Raw genomic sequence first — 14,920 nt, 5'->3', positions numbered from 1 at the left:
CCTCCGTTCCAAATCTATTATCCCCAGACAAAAAACACGCAGTTTTAGGAAATCCCACATTCTCCACCAATAATATATCTTCTCTCTCTAGAATAACCTCTTTTGATTGGTTGAAAAAGAATCTGGACAATTAATTTGGACATCCCAAAATGGAATAATGAACAATAGATTTGGGACGGAGGGAGTATTATTTTATATTTTTTTCCCTTTTTCTTTATAAGTCTTTCCTCAACATTTTTTCATCCCTTGATTTTTTCACGTTGGATAAACCGATTATTAACTTATCAAAATCATCTCATGTGATTAACCGCCCAATACCACCCCGCAGCGAAGCGCGGGTACTTTTTCCTCTTATTCATCATAATTTTTAAAAATAACTAGTAACCAAAACATGGACTGTAGCATTTCAGCTTATTCATAGTACATAATACTAGTTAAACAAAACTCGCAACTTTGTTCGAGAAAGTGTTTAACACCTAACATTATTACTTAAACATCCCTAGTGTCACCCCCGGTCAACTTAATCCACCCTTTTAACACCTCGGGATCTGCTGGCAGCGTCATCCATGCCTCTCTCATTTGTGTTGATTGCCCAAAAATATTAAAAGCGGCCAAAAATATAGGATCAGTAGGTTCTAACCCAACTAATTTCAACCTCTCATAGCATTCATCTATTGATGGCCCTTGCCTACTTCTAAATCTACTAAGAAACTTCACATGTTGAGCATCGCGGGCCCGATTATCTTCAGGAATCGAGAGGAGCGGGCCGGTTCTGGTTAACTGGTTGTCGTTTGTGAACTTTACAGTAAGGAAGAGGGTCTTAATTTCTTCTTGTCCTTGTTGGTGAGCCATGTCTCGTGGGGTCCAACCTTGATTATCTTGTTGGTCAATGTTGGCTCCATTTTCTAGTAGAAATTTCACCATCTCAATGTTGCCTTCACAAACTGCAACATGAAGAGCTGTGGATCCGTCGTTTCTAGAACGAGTTATATCTCCTCCGTGGCGGATTATCTCCTTGAGTAAATCCAAGTCGTTTTGCTCCGCTGCTATGCAAGAAAACTGGCCCACATCACCGGACGACAGGTTGGCACCGTTGTCTGCTAAGATTCTGACCACCCTTTCATGGTTAGCAATCAAAGCTTGCCACAATGGAACGTTCCATTTTGAATCTGTGTAGGTCAATATAAAATGGGAAATCGATATAAAATGTACACCAACTTGAATCAAATCTAAGTTTAAAAACATCTTAAAACAATTTAATAAACGAAATAGAGATTAGCTTATATTTTTTTTATTAAAAGATGTGGGTAAAAGAATCACCTGAGCAATTGGGATCTGCACCATAATCTAGAAGCAGAAGCACACAGTTCTCACTTCCTTCTGAGGCTGCTATGTGCTGAGAATAACAGAAAACATATTTTGATTATCAGATTAGGTATATGTACATATATATATATATATATATATATATATATATATATATATATAGTGGTAGGATCAAGAGGGAAGTAACAATTCGGGGGGAAGCAGGGGAAGCAAAATTTTTTTTTTTTTTTTCGTTTTTTGAAAAAACTTTATTCACGAACATTATAGATGAGATGAAAATATGAACATTTAGTAGAGACACTTTGTGATAAATGTTTTTGTTTTGGCGGGAAAACGCTCGAAGAAGTAATATATAACAATTATCGTGTTTTTCGAGCGTATTTTGAGGTTTTAGCTATTGGGGTTTAGATATTATGGTTTAGATATTAGGGTTTATAGGGTTTAGATATTAGGGTTTAGAAATTTAGGGTTTAGGGTTTAGATTTAGGGTTTAGATTTAGGATTTAGATTGAGTTTTTAACACGAACGTTTTGAGTTTAGGGTTTAGGGTTTAGGGTTTAGGGTTTAGGGTATGGGGTTTAGGGTTTGGTGTTTTGGGTTTATTCCATAAACCAAAAACACCAAACCCTAAACCCTAAACTCTAAATCGGGCTAAATTTTACTTCACAAAACATGGAAAAAAAACGTTCATATTCTTCACGAACAATATTATCTTGAATGTTATTTTTGTCGATCGTTTTCCCGCCTAAATAATAACATTCATCACGAAGTGTCTCTTCTAAATGTTCATATTTTCGTGTGATCTTGATGCCGGAAAAAAAAATTCAGAAAAAACAAATTTTTTTTTTTTCTTCCCCCCGATTGGTTACTTCCCCATTGATCCTGCCCCTATATATATATATATATATATATATATATATATATATATATATATATATATATATTGTGGGCAATTTTATACCAAAGGAGTTCTTCCATTGTTGTCCGACTCATTTGGATCAAGGCCTTTCTTTAATAACTTCTGTAACAAAAGGTCATCTCCTTTAAGTGTAGCAAAATACAAACTTAGGGGTAAGTCCGTCCTGGCGCGTGCAATCATGTTCTCTGTTTCCAACAACACTCCTTTCATAAGTGGATCGTTTCTCTCTTCCAAATGATGTACTCAGAAGAAAAAGAAAAGAAAAGAAAATGTGAAAATGGTTACTATTTTAAAATAGGTTGCAGATCTTGGACAAACTTGGAGGAGATTGTTGATGATAAGAGCCCCATCACTAATGCTGGCTCGAACAATGTTCAAAAACGTGGTACGATTTAGCCTTAATAACTGACTTAACCTTGTGGTGCGGACAGTGAAAAGTTGAGGTCTATAACAAAGAACCCCAATTTCACCACAAAGGTCACCAGGTCTTGCTTCGCCTACAACCTATTCAAATCCCTCTTTCATAACTAGTAGTTCCTGATCAAACCATCAAAATATTAAGGGAAGGTTCAATAGAGAACCAAAAAGCTACAAAACTAATTAATGTGTACATATTTACACTTGTGTACAATGGTCCACGTTAAAAAAGTTTTGTATTTGTGCACAAAATACACTTGTGCACATTAAAAAAGTTATGTATTGAACTTTTGGCTATATATATATATATATATATATATATATATATATATATATATATATATATATATATATATATATATATATATATATATAATGAAGGGATACGAGAACATTTGATATGAGAGAACCGAGAGAACTCACAGATTAAATGCACGTGGAACTACCATACGCGGTAGGTCAGTTTGTCATACGTGACAGACGGTTTGACCTGCGTGGCAGATCAGTCTGTCCTACGCGTATTTTTTTTTTAAAAAAGTAAAACTTTTTTTTTCAATATGTGATCACAGGTTGAATAATATGTGCATATGATAGGTGTATGTGCATTCAATCTGTGAGTTCTCCAAGTTCTCTCTCACCCTTAGTTACTATGGATCCTCACCCTATACACACACACACACACACACACACACACACACACACACACACACATATATATATATATATAGGGGCAGGATCAATGGGGAAGTAACCAATCGGGGGGGAGCAGGGGGAAGCAAAATTTTGTTTTTTTTTTCTTCCTTTTTTTGAATTTTTTTTTCGGCATCAAGATCACACGAAAATATGAACATTTAGAAGAGACACTTCGTGATGAATGTTATTATTTAGGCGGGAAAACGATCGACAAAAATAACATTCAAGATAATATTGTTCGTGAAGAATATGAACGTTTTTTTTCTCCATGAATTGTGAAGTAAAATTTAGCCCGGTTTAGGGTTTAGGATTTAGGGTTTGGTGTTTTGGGTTTATTCCATAAACCCAAAACACCAAACCCTAAACCCTAAACCCAAAATCCTAAACCCTAGACCCTAAATCCTAAACCATAAACTCTAAACCGTTCGTGTTAAAAACAAAATCTAAACCCTAAATCTAAACCCTAAATCTAAACCCTAAACCCTAAATTTCTAAACCCTAATATCTAAACCCTATAAACCATAATATCTAAACCCTAATATCTAAACCCAAATAGCTAAAACCTCATAATACGCTCGAAAAACACGATAATTGTTATATATTACTTCTTCGAGCGTTTTCCCGCAAAAATAAAAATATTTATCACAAAGTGTCTCTACAAAATGTTCATATTTTCATCTCATCTATAATGTTCGTGAACAAAGTTTTTTCAAAAAACGAAAAAAAAAAGTTTTTGCTTCCCCCGAATGGTTACTTCCCTCTTGATCCTACCACTATATATATATATATATATATATATATATATATATATATATATATATATAATTTCAGTTTATACAATTGGGATAATTGTATAAATCAACACTCACCGCTGCTCCTGAAACAAGTATGTAGAAATCTGTCGGTGTCTCGTTCTGGATAATGACGTCTTCCTTTGGTGGAAAGTATTCGGCTTTCATTTCAGAAACCTTCAAGTAATAGGTCCATTTTAAAATTGAAGTGAAATTATATATATAGTAAATATACTTTTATTATTGTATGTAACAGAAGAACATACCAGCTGAAAGAGCAAGTCCTGAGACACACAATGAAACAAGTAGGCCTTTTCTAGAAGAGCATAAAACAGGTGAAGACAAATGCTTGATCTTATTCCTTTTGGGAGTGAATCGATTCTCTTGTTGGTAAACCCCCTCTAAATCAGTTCTAAACTTGAGGTGCAAATGTGCAAGCATCTGATCTTTCAATCGAACCGGCAATAGATTCCTAGAAGCAAAGCTCGAGACAGCTTCAATGGAGTCCCTCTATAAAGTAATGTCAAAAATCAAAAAAAGTAATCATATGAAGAAAACAAATTGTTTAAATAAAATAAAATATTTAATTTGAAAGATTCTCACAAATTGTTTAGTTATACTTGTAGTGTGGACAACCAAGCTTATCATATTTCCTATCAGATACGACATCAATCCAAGATTCAAAAGCATGTAAAATATGACGAATACCATCTCTCTGCTATTCTGAGCATTGAAATCACCAGTTCCCAATGTTATGCGGATTGAACAGTACATGGACGTCACATAACGTAAGCCCAGGTTCTCTTCTTTAAAGTGCTTGTTTTGAACCCCAATCCAAGTCCTATCCGGATTCGGGTAATGAGCAGCAAGATTATAGTACAAACACCCCATACAGTGTGCAGAAAACAGGGTAACCTTATAATCATAATCATAAAGATCATAATAGATACACAATGTTAGTCCAACAACAGTTTAGCCTTCATTATTGCTTGTATGTAATTTAAATATGTATAAAATCACATTCAATTTAATTACTATAGTACTTACAAGAATAAGCTTAGTGCACCGAACCCAAAAGTAGCTGAATCTCCTATCATTCTCTAATCTGTTCCCGAAAAGGAACAAGATAGAATATAAGACTGGCTTTAAGAAAACCGGTATAATTGGAATTTTGTTAGTGCGCAAACAAAACATTTTTGTGTAACTAATAGTTGTACGTACCTGGAAAACAAGGCAATAACTCTGCGTAGACGCCATAGTCTAAAAAGGTTGAATAATCCTAATACATAAGATTGTACGAACGCAATAGGTATTATTATCCAAGCTAGTTCAGAAGGAATAGTGGAAACAATATCAAAAACCAACCAAGTCCTTGTGTATCTCCAAGCAATCTTTTTACGGTCGTCCACAAGAAGATAGCTACTTTTATCAAGGTATGCTACGAAGAACGTAAGGATAATATCAATTGCAAACAACGCGTTGACAATGTTATCAATTATTGAAAGTGGCAATCTTGGTTTTTCAAGGAAACCAACTTCGAATGGGGCCTCCCAAGCGGTATAGACTAGTACCGTAGCTGCTAGACACGTCTCCCAGATCCTGGTCAATTTAAATTTGAATTTCAATTTTTTTTTTTTTTAAATATGTCCATACTTCTCAATGAAATCTACAATCATTTCTAAACCCACGTACGAATGAATGCTTTTATGCTTTAATGTGACTCACGAATAGAATAGATATAGATAGATAGATAGAGATATACCTGTATTTGCTATCATAAGGTGAAATGATGAAGTTACCGAGTTTTATGCGACTATTGGTACGAGCACCCAGTGAGGGTAACATTCCGTTGGTCAAACTGTATTGACGACTGCCATATCTAGATATCATTTTGAGTTCTCGATCATCGCTAAATATAATACACCATTCGTTTGAGTATAGTAGTTTAGTTAATACGGAATAGTTAATAGATGGAACAAAGTTATCCATTGCTTGTTTAAGCTGCAAGCTTAATTTTGAAGCGAAGTATGAAGATAACTCTAAAGATACCTCTAAGGGGCTTGATGTAAATATGCTTTCTTTAAAGTCACCATATGTAGCAAGTTAGAAGTGAGAACGAGGGTCTCAGAGTTTTCAGGGGCTCATTCTTTTATATATGTGTAAAAAACCGTGTAAAAAATGTAATTTACAGTTCATATTAATATGTAAATAGTGATACTAAAAAAATAGAAAAAGTATAAGAATTATTTTAGAGCCCGTGGTGTTGACAAATTTTAAATTCTTTTGGGTTTAAGAGCCCGTGGTGTTGACAAATTTTAAAAATTCCTTTTGAGTTTAAGAGCCCGTGGTGTTGATGAATTTTAAAAGTTCTTTTAAGTTTAAGAGCCCGTAGTACTGACAAATTTTTTCATTCAACATTGACAAAAAAAATAAATTCACATCCAAATAAACCACCAATATATAACATCTGTAAGGTGACTAAATCTCAAACAAAATTTGATGTAGCTAATTTGTTTTATAATAATTATTATAAATTATAATCTATGGTTATAATTTTAGTAGATTATAGAGCCCGTGTGTTGCACGGTGGTAAAATAATCGTCCAGACTTAATCACAAAATATATTTTTTAAATGTTTATATTATCACATGATTTTTACATTAATAATTAACTTTTTAAAAATAATAATAAAATAAAAATTTATTTTATTTATTGTTATATAATACTCCGTACAATATAATGGAGATAATATGCAAATTGAATGATTAAATAGTATTCATACGAAGTGATGTGCAAGGTCAAACAAAGAAATAATACGATTTGATTCTCCATATTTGAAAGAGAAAGACAAAAAGAAAAGGAACCGTAGTTATTAGGTTAGGTATTTACGGATATAATTTATTTTATAAAATAATAATAATTGTAAATAATCTATACATATAACCTATACATATAACAATCCATAAATAACTTTCAACCACAATCAAAAATAACTTTTTCGTTAATGGGAACAAGAGAAACACAACTGAAGTAGCGCATGCGAAGCACAATAGTCTCAAAAACAACAATTAAAGGCCCAAGAAAAAAAAAAGAAATCAAGTCTACTAGCATTCTAGCAAGGCTCAAAGGACCTTTTTTATAATACTTATATTATTCGTTAAGGCCTAAGAGCCTTTTTTAAAATAGCTTATTTTGTTCGTTACGTCCTAGGTGCCTATTTCCACCCCGTTCTAAGTACTTAAACTCTCGAGACTGGCCCTGATGAATGCCTTCAAACAAAATACATTTTTTTTTTCCTGAAAATTTGCAAAATACACTATAGGTTTGAACAAGCCTTTGTGCTTCTTCGAACCTAACATGGACTGATTTTCAGTATTAATAACCAGAAAAATAAGTTCGAACTCGTAGACTAGGTTTGGACATCATTAGAACACAAAAATGTAAGAACCTACCATGGCCCCATTTTCAGATTCGATGATCGGAAAAAATAAATTTTGAACCTTTACCTTAGGTTCAAACATAATTCGAACACAAAAATGTTCGAACCAAACACCCCATGTTCAAATTCGATGACCGAAAAAAGAAGTACACTAGCTTCGAGCATGGTTCGAACACAAAAATGTTCGAACCTACGTTTATGTGAATTTTCGAAAACTGTATTTTGTTCGAACGCTTTATAAAAAAATATATTTTGGTGAAATTCCCGGTGTAAATACATTGAAAGGTCCATTATGCACCCAAAATCAAGCCCATTTGTATTGGATTTACAATTTTTTAAAGACAAACTCCGATACTCAAAATGAATAGGCAACCTCTTGGTTGGAATGGTTCACTTAGTTGAATGTTAGTTGAATGCATCGGTTATATATTGTCTTTGATGTGACGATTATTAAAGTCCCTAAGTGCTTCCATTTGTGTGTGTATTTTAGAAAGCAAAAGTGAGACATATATATTCTCATCTCCATTAAAACCAAAAAGCCACAAAACATTGCCATTTTTGTTCCTTACTTTTGTACATCTCATTTAAACACATCATATAATGTTCTCTTGACTCAACCATGCACTCAAAGGACATGCCACATTGATCACTAGTGTTTAATTGGCTATGCTACTTGTACTCTGCTGACCTGTCACCTATAAATCCTATGTGGTTCTAATACATGTCTCCTATATCATGCCATGCACACATTTCACTTGTAATTCCACACTCTCACTTGTGCATTAACTTGTCCAGAATGATTTTAACATCTTCAAACTCCCTTTTCACATCCATAAATATCAAGACTATGTTCTTGATGTTTATACTCACTCCAAACACAACACTTTTACAAGTCTATACTCAATTATACACCAAGTTTAACCAACAATTTATTCTGTGCTTTCACAAGAACTAAAAACACCAGGTTAAAAAATGTCTCTAGCTTTCGATACAACCACTGCAGTCTGGTTTTGCCAGAACGATTCCGACAGAAACAACGTTGACTTTGACCAATGTGATTACACATCAAAATCATCGTTAGAAGCCGACGGTGATGATGATGATGGAGATTACGACTACGCTCCAGCAGCTTAAAATGTAGCATTAAATCAGTATTATAAAACATGTCACTAGAACTAGTGGTCCTATCTCTACACTTCAATGCTATTTATATCATTTTTGTGTTCCGAGGGTTATAACTTATAAGATAGTTGATTTATTGATTTATATCATTTTGTTATATAGTTGCATGTTACAATTTCAATTCACTCAAAATATTGCATCATATTTAAAATTTTTAACTGGCTGAACTTAAACGATCAAATTCGATATATAAACATAACATTGATTGATAAGAAACTAAATGAAGGGAAACCTATTTGCACTATAACAGAACATTTGATCTCTGTACAAAAACTAACACAACATATTCATCTAATGCTACTTCCTAATAACATTTTTAAAGTAAACCTAAAATTAACCATCTGCCTAACAATAAAAGTAACTTTTTTTACATTCTCTTTCAAAGCTGGAAGGGGACGAACACCTGCACCTTTCACCTTGCACATGCTGTGAGCGGACGCATTGTCATGCTTGACTTTAGGTTCCATATAAAAACGAGCTCGGTATGCAGCCAGATGAGCATAATAAGCAGGTGGCACTGTACAACAAACGTATGTAGATATTGATTGTTACAATCAGGGGCGAAGCTAAATAGGGGCAGGAGGGGGCCCTCGCCCCTCCAAAAGTTTCGGTAAGTAATGGTATTTTGTAGCCCTTTGAGTTACGAACGTTTGAGCTTTTGAATCACCTAAATCGGAATCCGTATGAAAAAGATATGACAAAAATGGTGAAGGCGTGCATATTTTGTTTTCATTAACAATCTACTTCATTCTTTCATATCTCTTGGGCATTTTTACCTTGAAATCAATTCTAAAGCTAAAGTTTAAGAAGTTAAATTAGATAATTTACAATTAGAATCGGTATTGTCACCTAAAATGCGTATAAAATATGCGATTTTGTCCACCAAAGTTATCATTATTTCTTGCTAAAAACATATCACACATTAGACAAAATTTGGCCCCTCCAACCGTAACATTCAAGCTCCGCCACTGGTTACAATTCGTGTGTATTTTGTTTAATAAGGAAGAACAAAAACTATTAGTTAATGTAGAATGTTTACCTACAGAAACGGACCGTGTGCACCTGGCATAGCTGAAAAAAAAAAGAATCGTGATTATTATATCATAAAGATACACAAGAGTAAGCATGAGTATGCATAAACTGAAGCGAGTGTCATACGTGTGGCAGAGATCATTCGTTAGAGATTGAATTTCATCGGCTGAGAAATTGTTCTCGTCCCAGAGAACATGGTAATGTTCAGGCCTGCTAGTTCATTGTAACGATCACAAATATAGGTCATTAACTTAACGGGAAAAAAGTTTTTTTTTCATGAGGCTTTCGAGTTGTGTGAAAGCTAGAAAGTAAATTCCTGCATGACTGGTGTTGGTGCATGTAATCCCCAGCCGTAGATGGTCTATCGTTTAATACATTTGGTCATGTAATAACGTATCTTGTTGACTATTGATTATATATGTGTTTGTGTTTGCTTATTTATTTAAACAAATCAATATGTTAAACTGCATACACAGTCGATCGTGTGTGTCCACACACACGACCGACTGTGTGACACAGTTGACCGACTGTGTGACACACTCGACCGAGTGTGTCTGTGATGCAGTATATATACGGGTTAAAGCCTCCTTGGTGAGGTTACACATCCCTACAACCCTAATCGACTAGTTTTCGTTCATTTCGATCCCTAATATCAAATACTACGGAAATAACACGTCTAGGTATCGATCTAATCTAGATTCAACCCTAGGTGCGACCCAATCGATCCTGACACAACGCATATCTCGGTTTAACTCGTTTCTAGTGATTTCTGCCTCTAGTTACGATCATAAGTGACATAAGATCCATCAATTCGGCGTCTACAACTGGAAAGATAGAAATCGAACTCAACTGGATGACAAATTTTTGTGTCCACCACCGTACCTATATTTTTAGCAAGTTGAACACTTTAAGACTATTGAAACCAATTGAAATTTGACAAGTCGAACATTTTAACTAAAATTTACCTGGTAAAATGTTGCCACTCTTGTTGGTGCTTTTTCGATCATTATGATTGTTTGGAAAGAGACGTGTGTGATGGCGTTTTTGGATGACAATGAACGTTACTGGAGGCTGGTAATTAGGTTTGAGAGAAGCACAAGCCTAGATACCTCAAAAAGTATAGTAAGTACCAGAAAACGCAAAGAGAAAAATAAACAACAGATGGTTATGATCGTATGCAGAGTATTAACCGACCTTACGAATTGCATCAAGTTCATAGAGTAGGACCTGATAGAACTGCCCATCACTTACACCATCCCTGCAAGTATAATAGCAATGTAATGATCTAGAAATTTTGTATATATGTGACAAGATGGTATAAAATCTGATGAGTTGGGTCATGTGTCAAAACGGGCCGATCGGGTCAGGATAACCCGGCACACAAGCAAATTTTAGCTGAAGAAAATGATCCTCAGTGGTTTTTTCACTGTGGCCTTCTCAAAGGATAGTAAGAGCTCTCTGTAATTTTCATCTCCGAGTTATTACATATTCATAAAAAGGACTAATTTTTAATTTTACTAAAAAGAAATACTTAAATTGACCTGATCATGCCTCCGTTGACTTTTCCACGTTGAGGATCTTGCTAAGTTTTATACAAGTCCTGGATCAGTTCTTGCCCTGTGCGGTTGAGCACTAATGGAATATATTTAGAATATATTGTGTATATCTTTTATTTATGTTGTAGATTGTGAAATGCCCCGTTCATATCGATTATAAACGTTACATAATAATTGATTTCATTGCGAGGTATTTGACCTCTACATGATACGTTTTACAAACATTGCATTCGTTTTTGAAAGACAAACTTTCATTACATCGAAACTTGGCATGCATGCATACCATTTCATAATATCCAAACTATAAACGACCTAATCTGTCATTTACTTTAATAATAATAATCTTTGTTGAACTCAACGACTCGAATGCAACTTCTTTTGAAATTTATCATGAATGACTCCAAGTAATATCTTTAAAATCAGCAAATGCACAGCGAAAGATTTCTTTCATACCTGAGAATAAACATGCTTACAAGTGTCAACCAAAAGGTTGGTGAGTTCATAGATTTATCATAAACAATAAATTCATCATTTTAATAGACCACAAGATTTAAATGTGCATGGTACAAATGGGCCCGAATCCTACACCCACCTGTAATGTACATGCGATATCCTTTAAATACAGTACACATATCTCGTGTACGAAATCATTTTTCAAAATGCTTAATAACGTTACACATATCTCGTGTACAAAATATCATACACATAACCTGTGTATAAAAATCATTCTCTCGATATATTACATTCACTTTGCTTTCTTTGCTTGGTAACCGACCTTAACATTTAATGCGCATCATAAATATCCCCAAAATAAACAGAACTTTCAGTCTGTAATAAATATATAAACCTCAAAGTACTAAACACCACGTCCACTAGCTCTTCCGTCTAGTGAACATTCTGGGTGGGGGTGTTAAACCCGGTAGCTACCTTTAAGATTCGCGTGAATTAGGGGCCATACCCGTTTCCTAATTCTTAGGTTACCAAACTATAATAATCAGGGGGAAATATTCACATCAATTAGTGGTAATTATAACGTCCAACTAATTAAATAATAATCAACAGAACTTCTGTCTGTATAATAATTCATTCGAGGAATGTTTTGCTTGTGTCTATCTCGTCAAACATTTATAAAAGCATTTTATGTATTCTCAGTCCAAAAATATAGAATTCAAAGGCATTTAATAAAACAGTTGTAAAAACAGCGCATGTATTCTCAGTTCCAAAGATATAAAGAGTAAAAGGGAATCAAATGAACTCACAATACGATATTTTGTAGTAAAAATATGCATACAACTGAACTGAACAACGCAAGGTTGGCCTCGGATTCACGAACCTCTATAATTTATATATGTTAACACATATAATCATAATCGAAGAAGTTATATATATATATATATATATATATATATATATATATATATATATATATAAATTATTTCAATTGTTTATATTTTTATATGTATATACTTTTATATATGTTTTATGTAAATATTTTAATAACTAATTTTATTGTAATAATAATAATGTTAAAAATAATAATATTAATGTTAAAAATGATAATAATAATAATAATGATAATAATAATAAAAATTATAATTTTTATAAAAATAATAATAATAGTAATGAAAATAAAATAAAATGATAATGATAAAAATAATGATAATTCTAGTAATAATAATAATAATAATAATTTTTAATAATAATGATAAAAATAATAATAAAGAGTTACATATATTTATACTTAATATTTCAATGATCATGACCATAACTTAATATTCATAATTTTAATTATCTTAGTTCTAATGATAATAATAATAATGATCATAATACTAATAATAATAATAATAATAATAATAATAATAATAATAATAATAATAATAATAATAATAATAATAATAATAATAATAATAATAATAATAATAATAATAACAATAATAATAAGGATAATAATAATAATAAGACTACCTTAAAAGGATTAATAGACTTCCAAAAAGAATAAACTGCCTCAACCCGGGCTTGAACCCGAGACCTCTCGCTCCCCTAACACACTCCCAAACCATCTGAGCTATCATGTTTTCTGTTTTAATTGCCCGATTAATTCCTTTTAACCTAATATCTTCCTGCCTTCTTCTTCATCATCTACTTAACTTCCTAAACCAAATCATCATTATCTATTTTCATTATTTCATGAATCATAACATCATAACTCATTATCACGATCATCATCTTTATATTCGTCATCATCATCAAATCATCACTGTATCATCAAATATCATTATCGTAATCAATACCATAATCATCTTATTCTATTTGATTTCATGATCGTGATTATTTATTGTTATCGACGAGTTATCATCATCAATATCTTATCGAATCGTAATCATCTTCCTACGTTCGTGTACTTACTGTAAATCATCATCATCGTTTTCTTTATTAGTTTCTCTACATAAAATCACGACTTATTCATCATCACTAAATTTAATGTGGCTTGGAACCACAGAACGTAACAGATGGACCTTGGTCCAAAGTAGTCCAATAGAGAACCAAGAGTTGCATCCCGGCTCAAGTTGTTAAGCCCAAGATCAAGATGAAAACATTTGGGCCGTAATTACACCGTAAACATGGCAGCCCAACAATGATTCGGTCCATGATCACCATGAGTTTATTTTGCAGTTTAATCAGTTAATAACGTACAGCTCCAAAAAATGTAACTAATTGAACTCATAAACCGATCCCACCATAATCATATATTACGTGAGTTAGCTAAAACTGCTGGAAGTTTAACATTGGTGGGGTTTTCTCCTTGGTAAAGTGTCGGCCAATCCCACAATAATTGATCCACTATCCTAATCCCCTTTATAATCGGTCCACAGAAAACAAAAGAAAGAACGTATTCAATATCTTTATTAAATTCGTTTTTGGTTGGAATTTGACAGAAAGACAAATGCACAGCAGCAGTATCGTTTTCTGTTGGGTTTTTCGAACGACAATAGTAATAAGAGTTAAGGGAGAAGAAGGAGTAAAAATCTGGGTTGAGTTTTGAGGAAAGTGGTTGGTTCAATGGTGATCAAGTTAATCTAAATAGGATTCGGTGGTGAGTATATATATATTCGGTGGTGATATATATATATATCTATCACCTATTTATATAACTATGAATATATATATATATATATGTATATGTGTGTGTGTGTGTGTGTGTGTGAAAGAAAGAGGTGATGATAGTGTCCAGGGTTATGGTGATCGAACATTTAGCAGTGGTGGTAGTGATGTAGGTGGTGAATTGCGGTGATGGTTTAAGTGGGTTCATGATCATAACAAAAACGGAAGTTAGAACGCAAGGTGGTGGTGATGGTTGATCGAAGTAAGAAGAAGAAGGTCATGTGATGGTGTGGTTTGTGTTTTTATAAGGTTTATAATGGTGGAGAAATTGAAGGAGTTTTTATCCGTATTATAGAATGATTGTGTATTATATAATGCTAGTGTTATCGACAAGAAGAATCAAGCCCAAGAAGAAACAAACAAAAATATATAAAGCAGAAAGTGAAGTGTAACAGATTCGTAC

At 33.3% G+C, this 14,920-nt stretch overlaps 1 protein-coding gene and 1 pseudogene across 1 annotated transcript; both read right to left on the bottom strand.

Annotated features, from left to right (window-relative positions):
• Nucleotides 1-362: 362 nt before the first annotated feature.
• On the bottom strand, nt 363-6,135 carry LOC139847041 (potassium channel AKT1-like; annotated as a pseudogene).
• A 2,873-nt stretch (nt 6,136-9,008) lies between these two features.
• LOC139847032 (protein argonaute 10-like) lies at nt 9,009-13,427 on the bottom strand. The gene is made up of 7 exons (XM_071836632.1): nt 13,321-13,427; nt 10,994-11,057; nt 10,765-10,900; nt 10,583-10,681; nt 9,830-9,838; nt 9,139-9,284; nt 9,009-9,029 (listed from the first exon to the last, which is right to left on the bottom strand). Exons 1-7 carry the CDS (start codon nt 13,425-13,427, stop codon nt 9,009-9,011), a joined length of 582 nt encoding a protein of 193 aa, XP_071692733.1.
• Nucleotides 13,428-14,920: the final 1,493 nt, after the last annotated feature.

This window comes from Rutidosis leptorrhynchoides, chromosome 1 (genome assembly GCF_046630445.1).
Source record: "Rutidosis leptorrhynchoides isolate AG116_Rl617_1_P2 chromosome 1, CSIRO_AGI_Rlap_v1, whole genome shotgun sequence".
Taxonomy (NCBI): domain Eukaryota; kingdom Viridiplantae; phylum Streptophyta; class Magnoliopsida; order Asterales; family Asteraceae; genus Rutidosis; species Rutidosis leptorrhynchoides.
The sequence above is the reverse complement of the archived record's forward strand: the minus strand, read 5'-3'. Positions and strand labels throughout refer to the sequence as shown.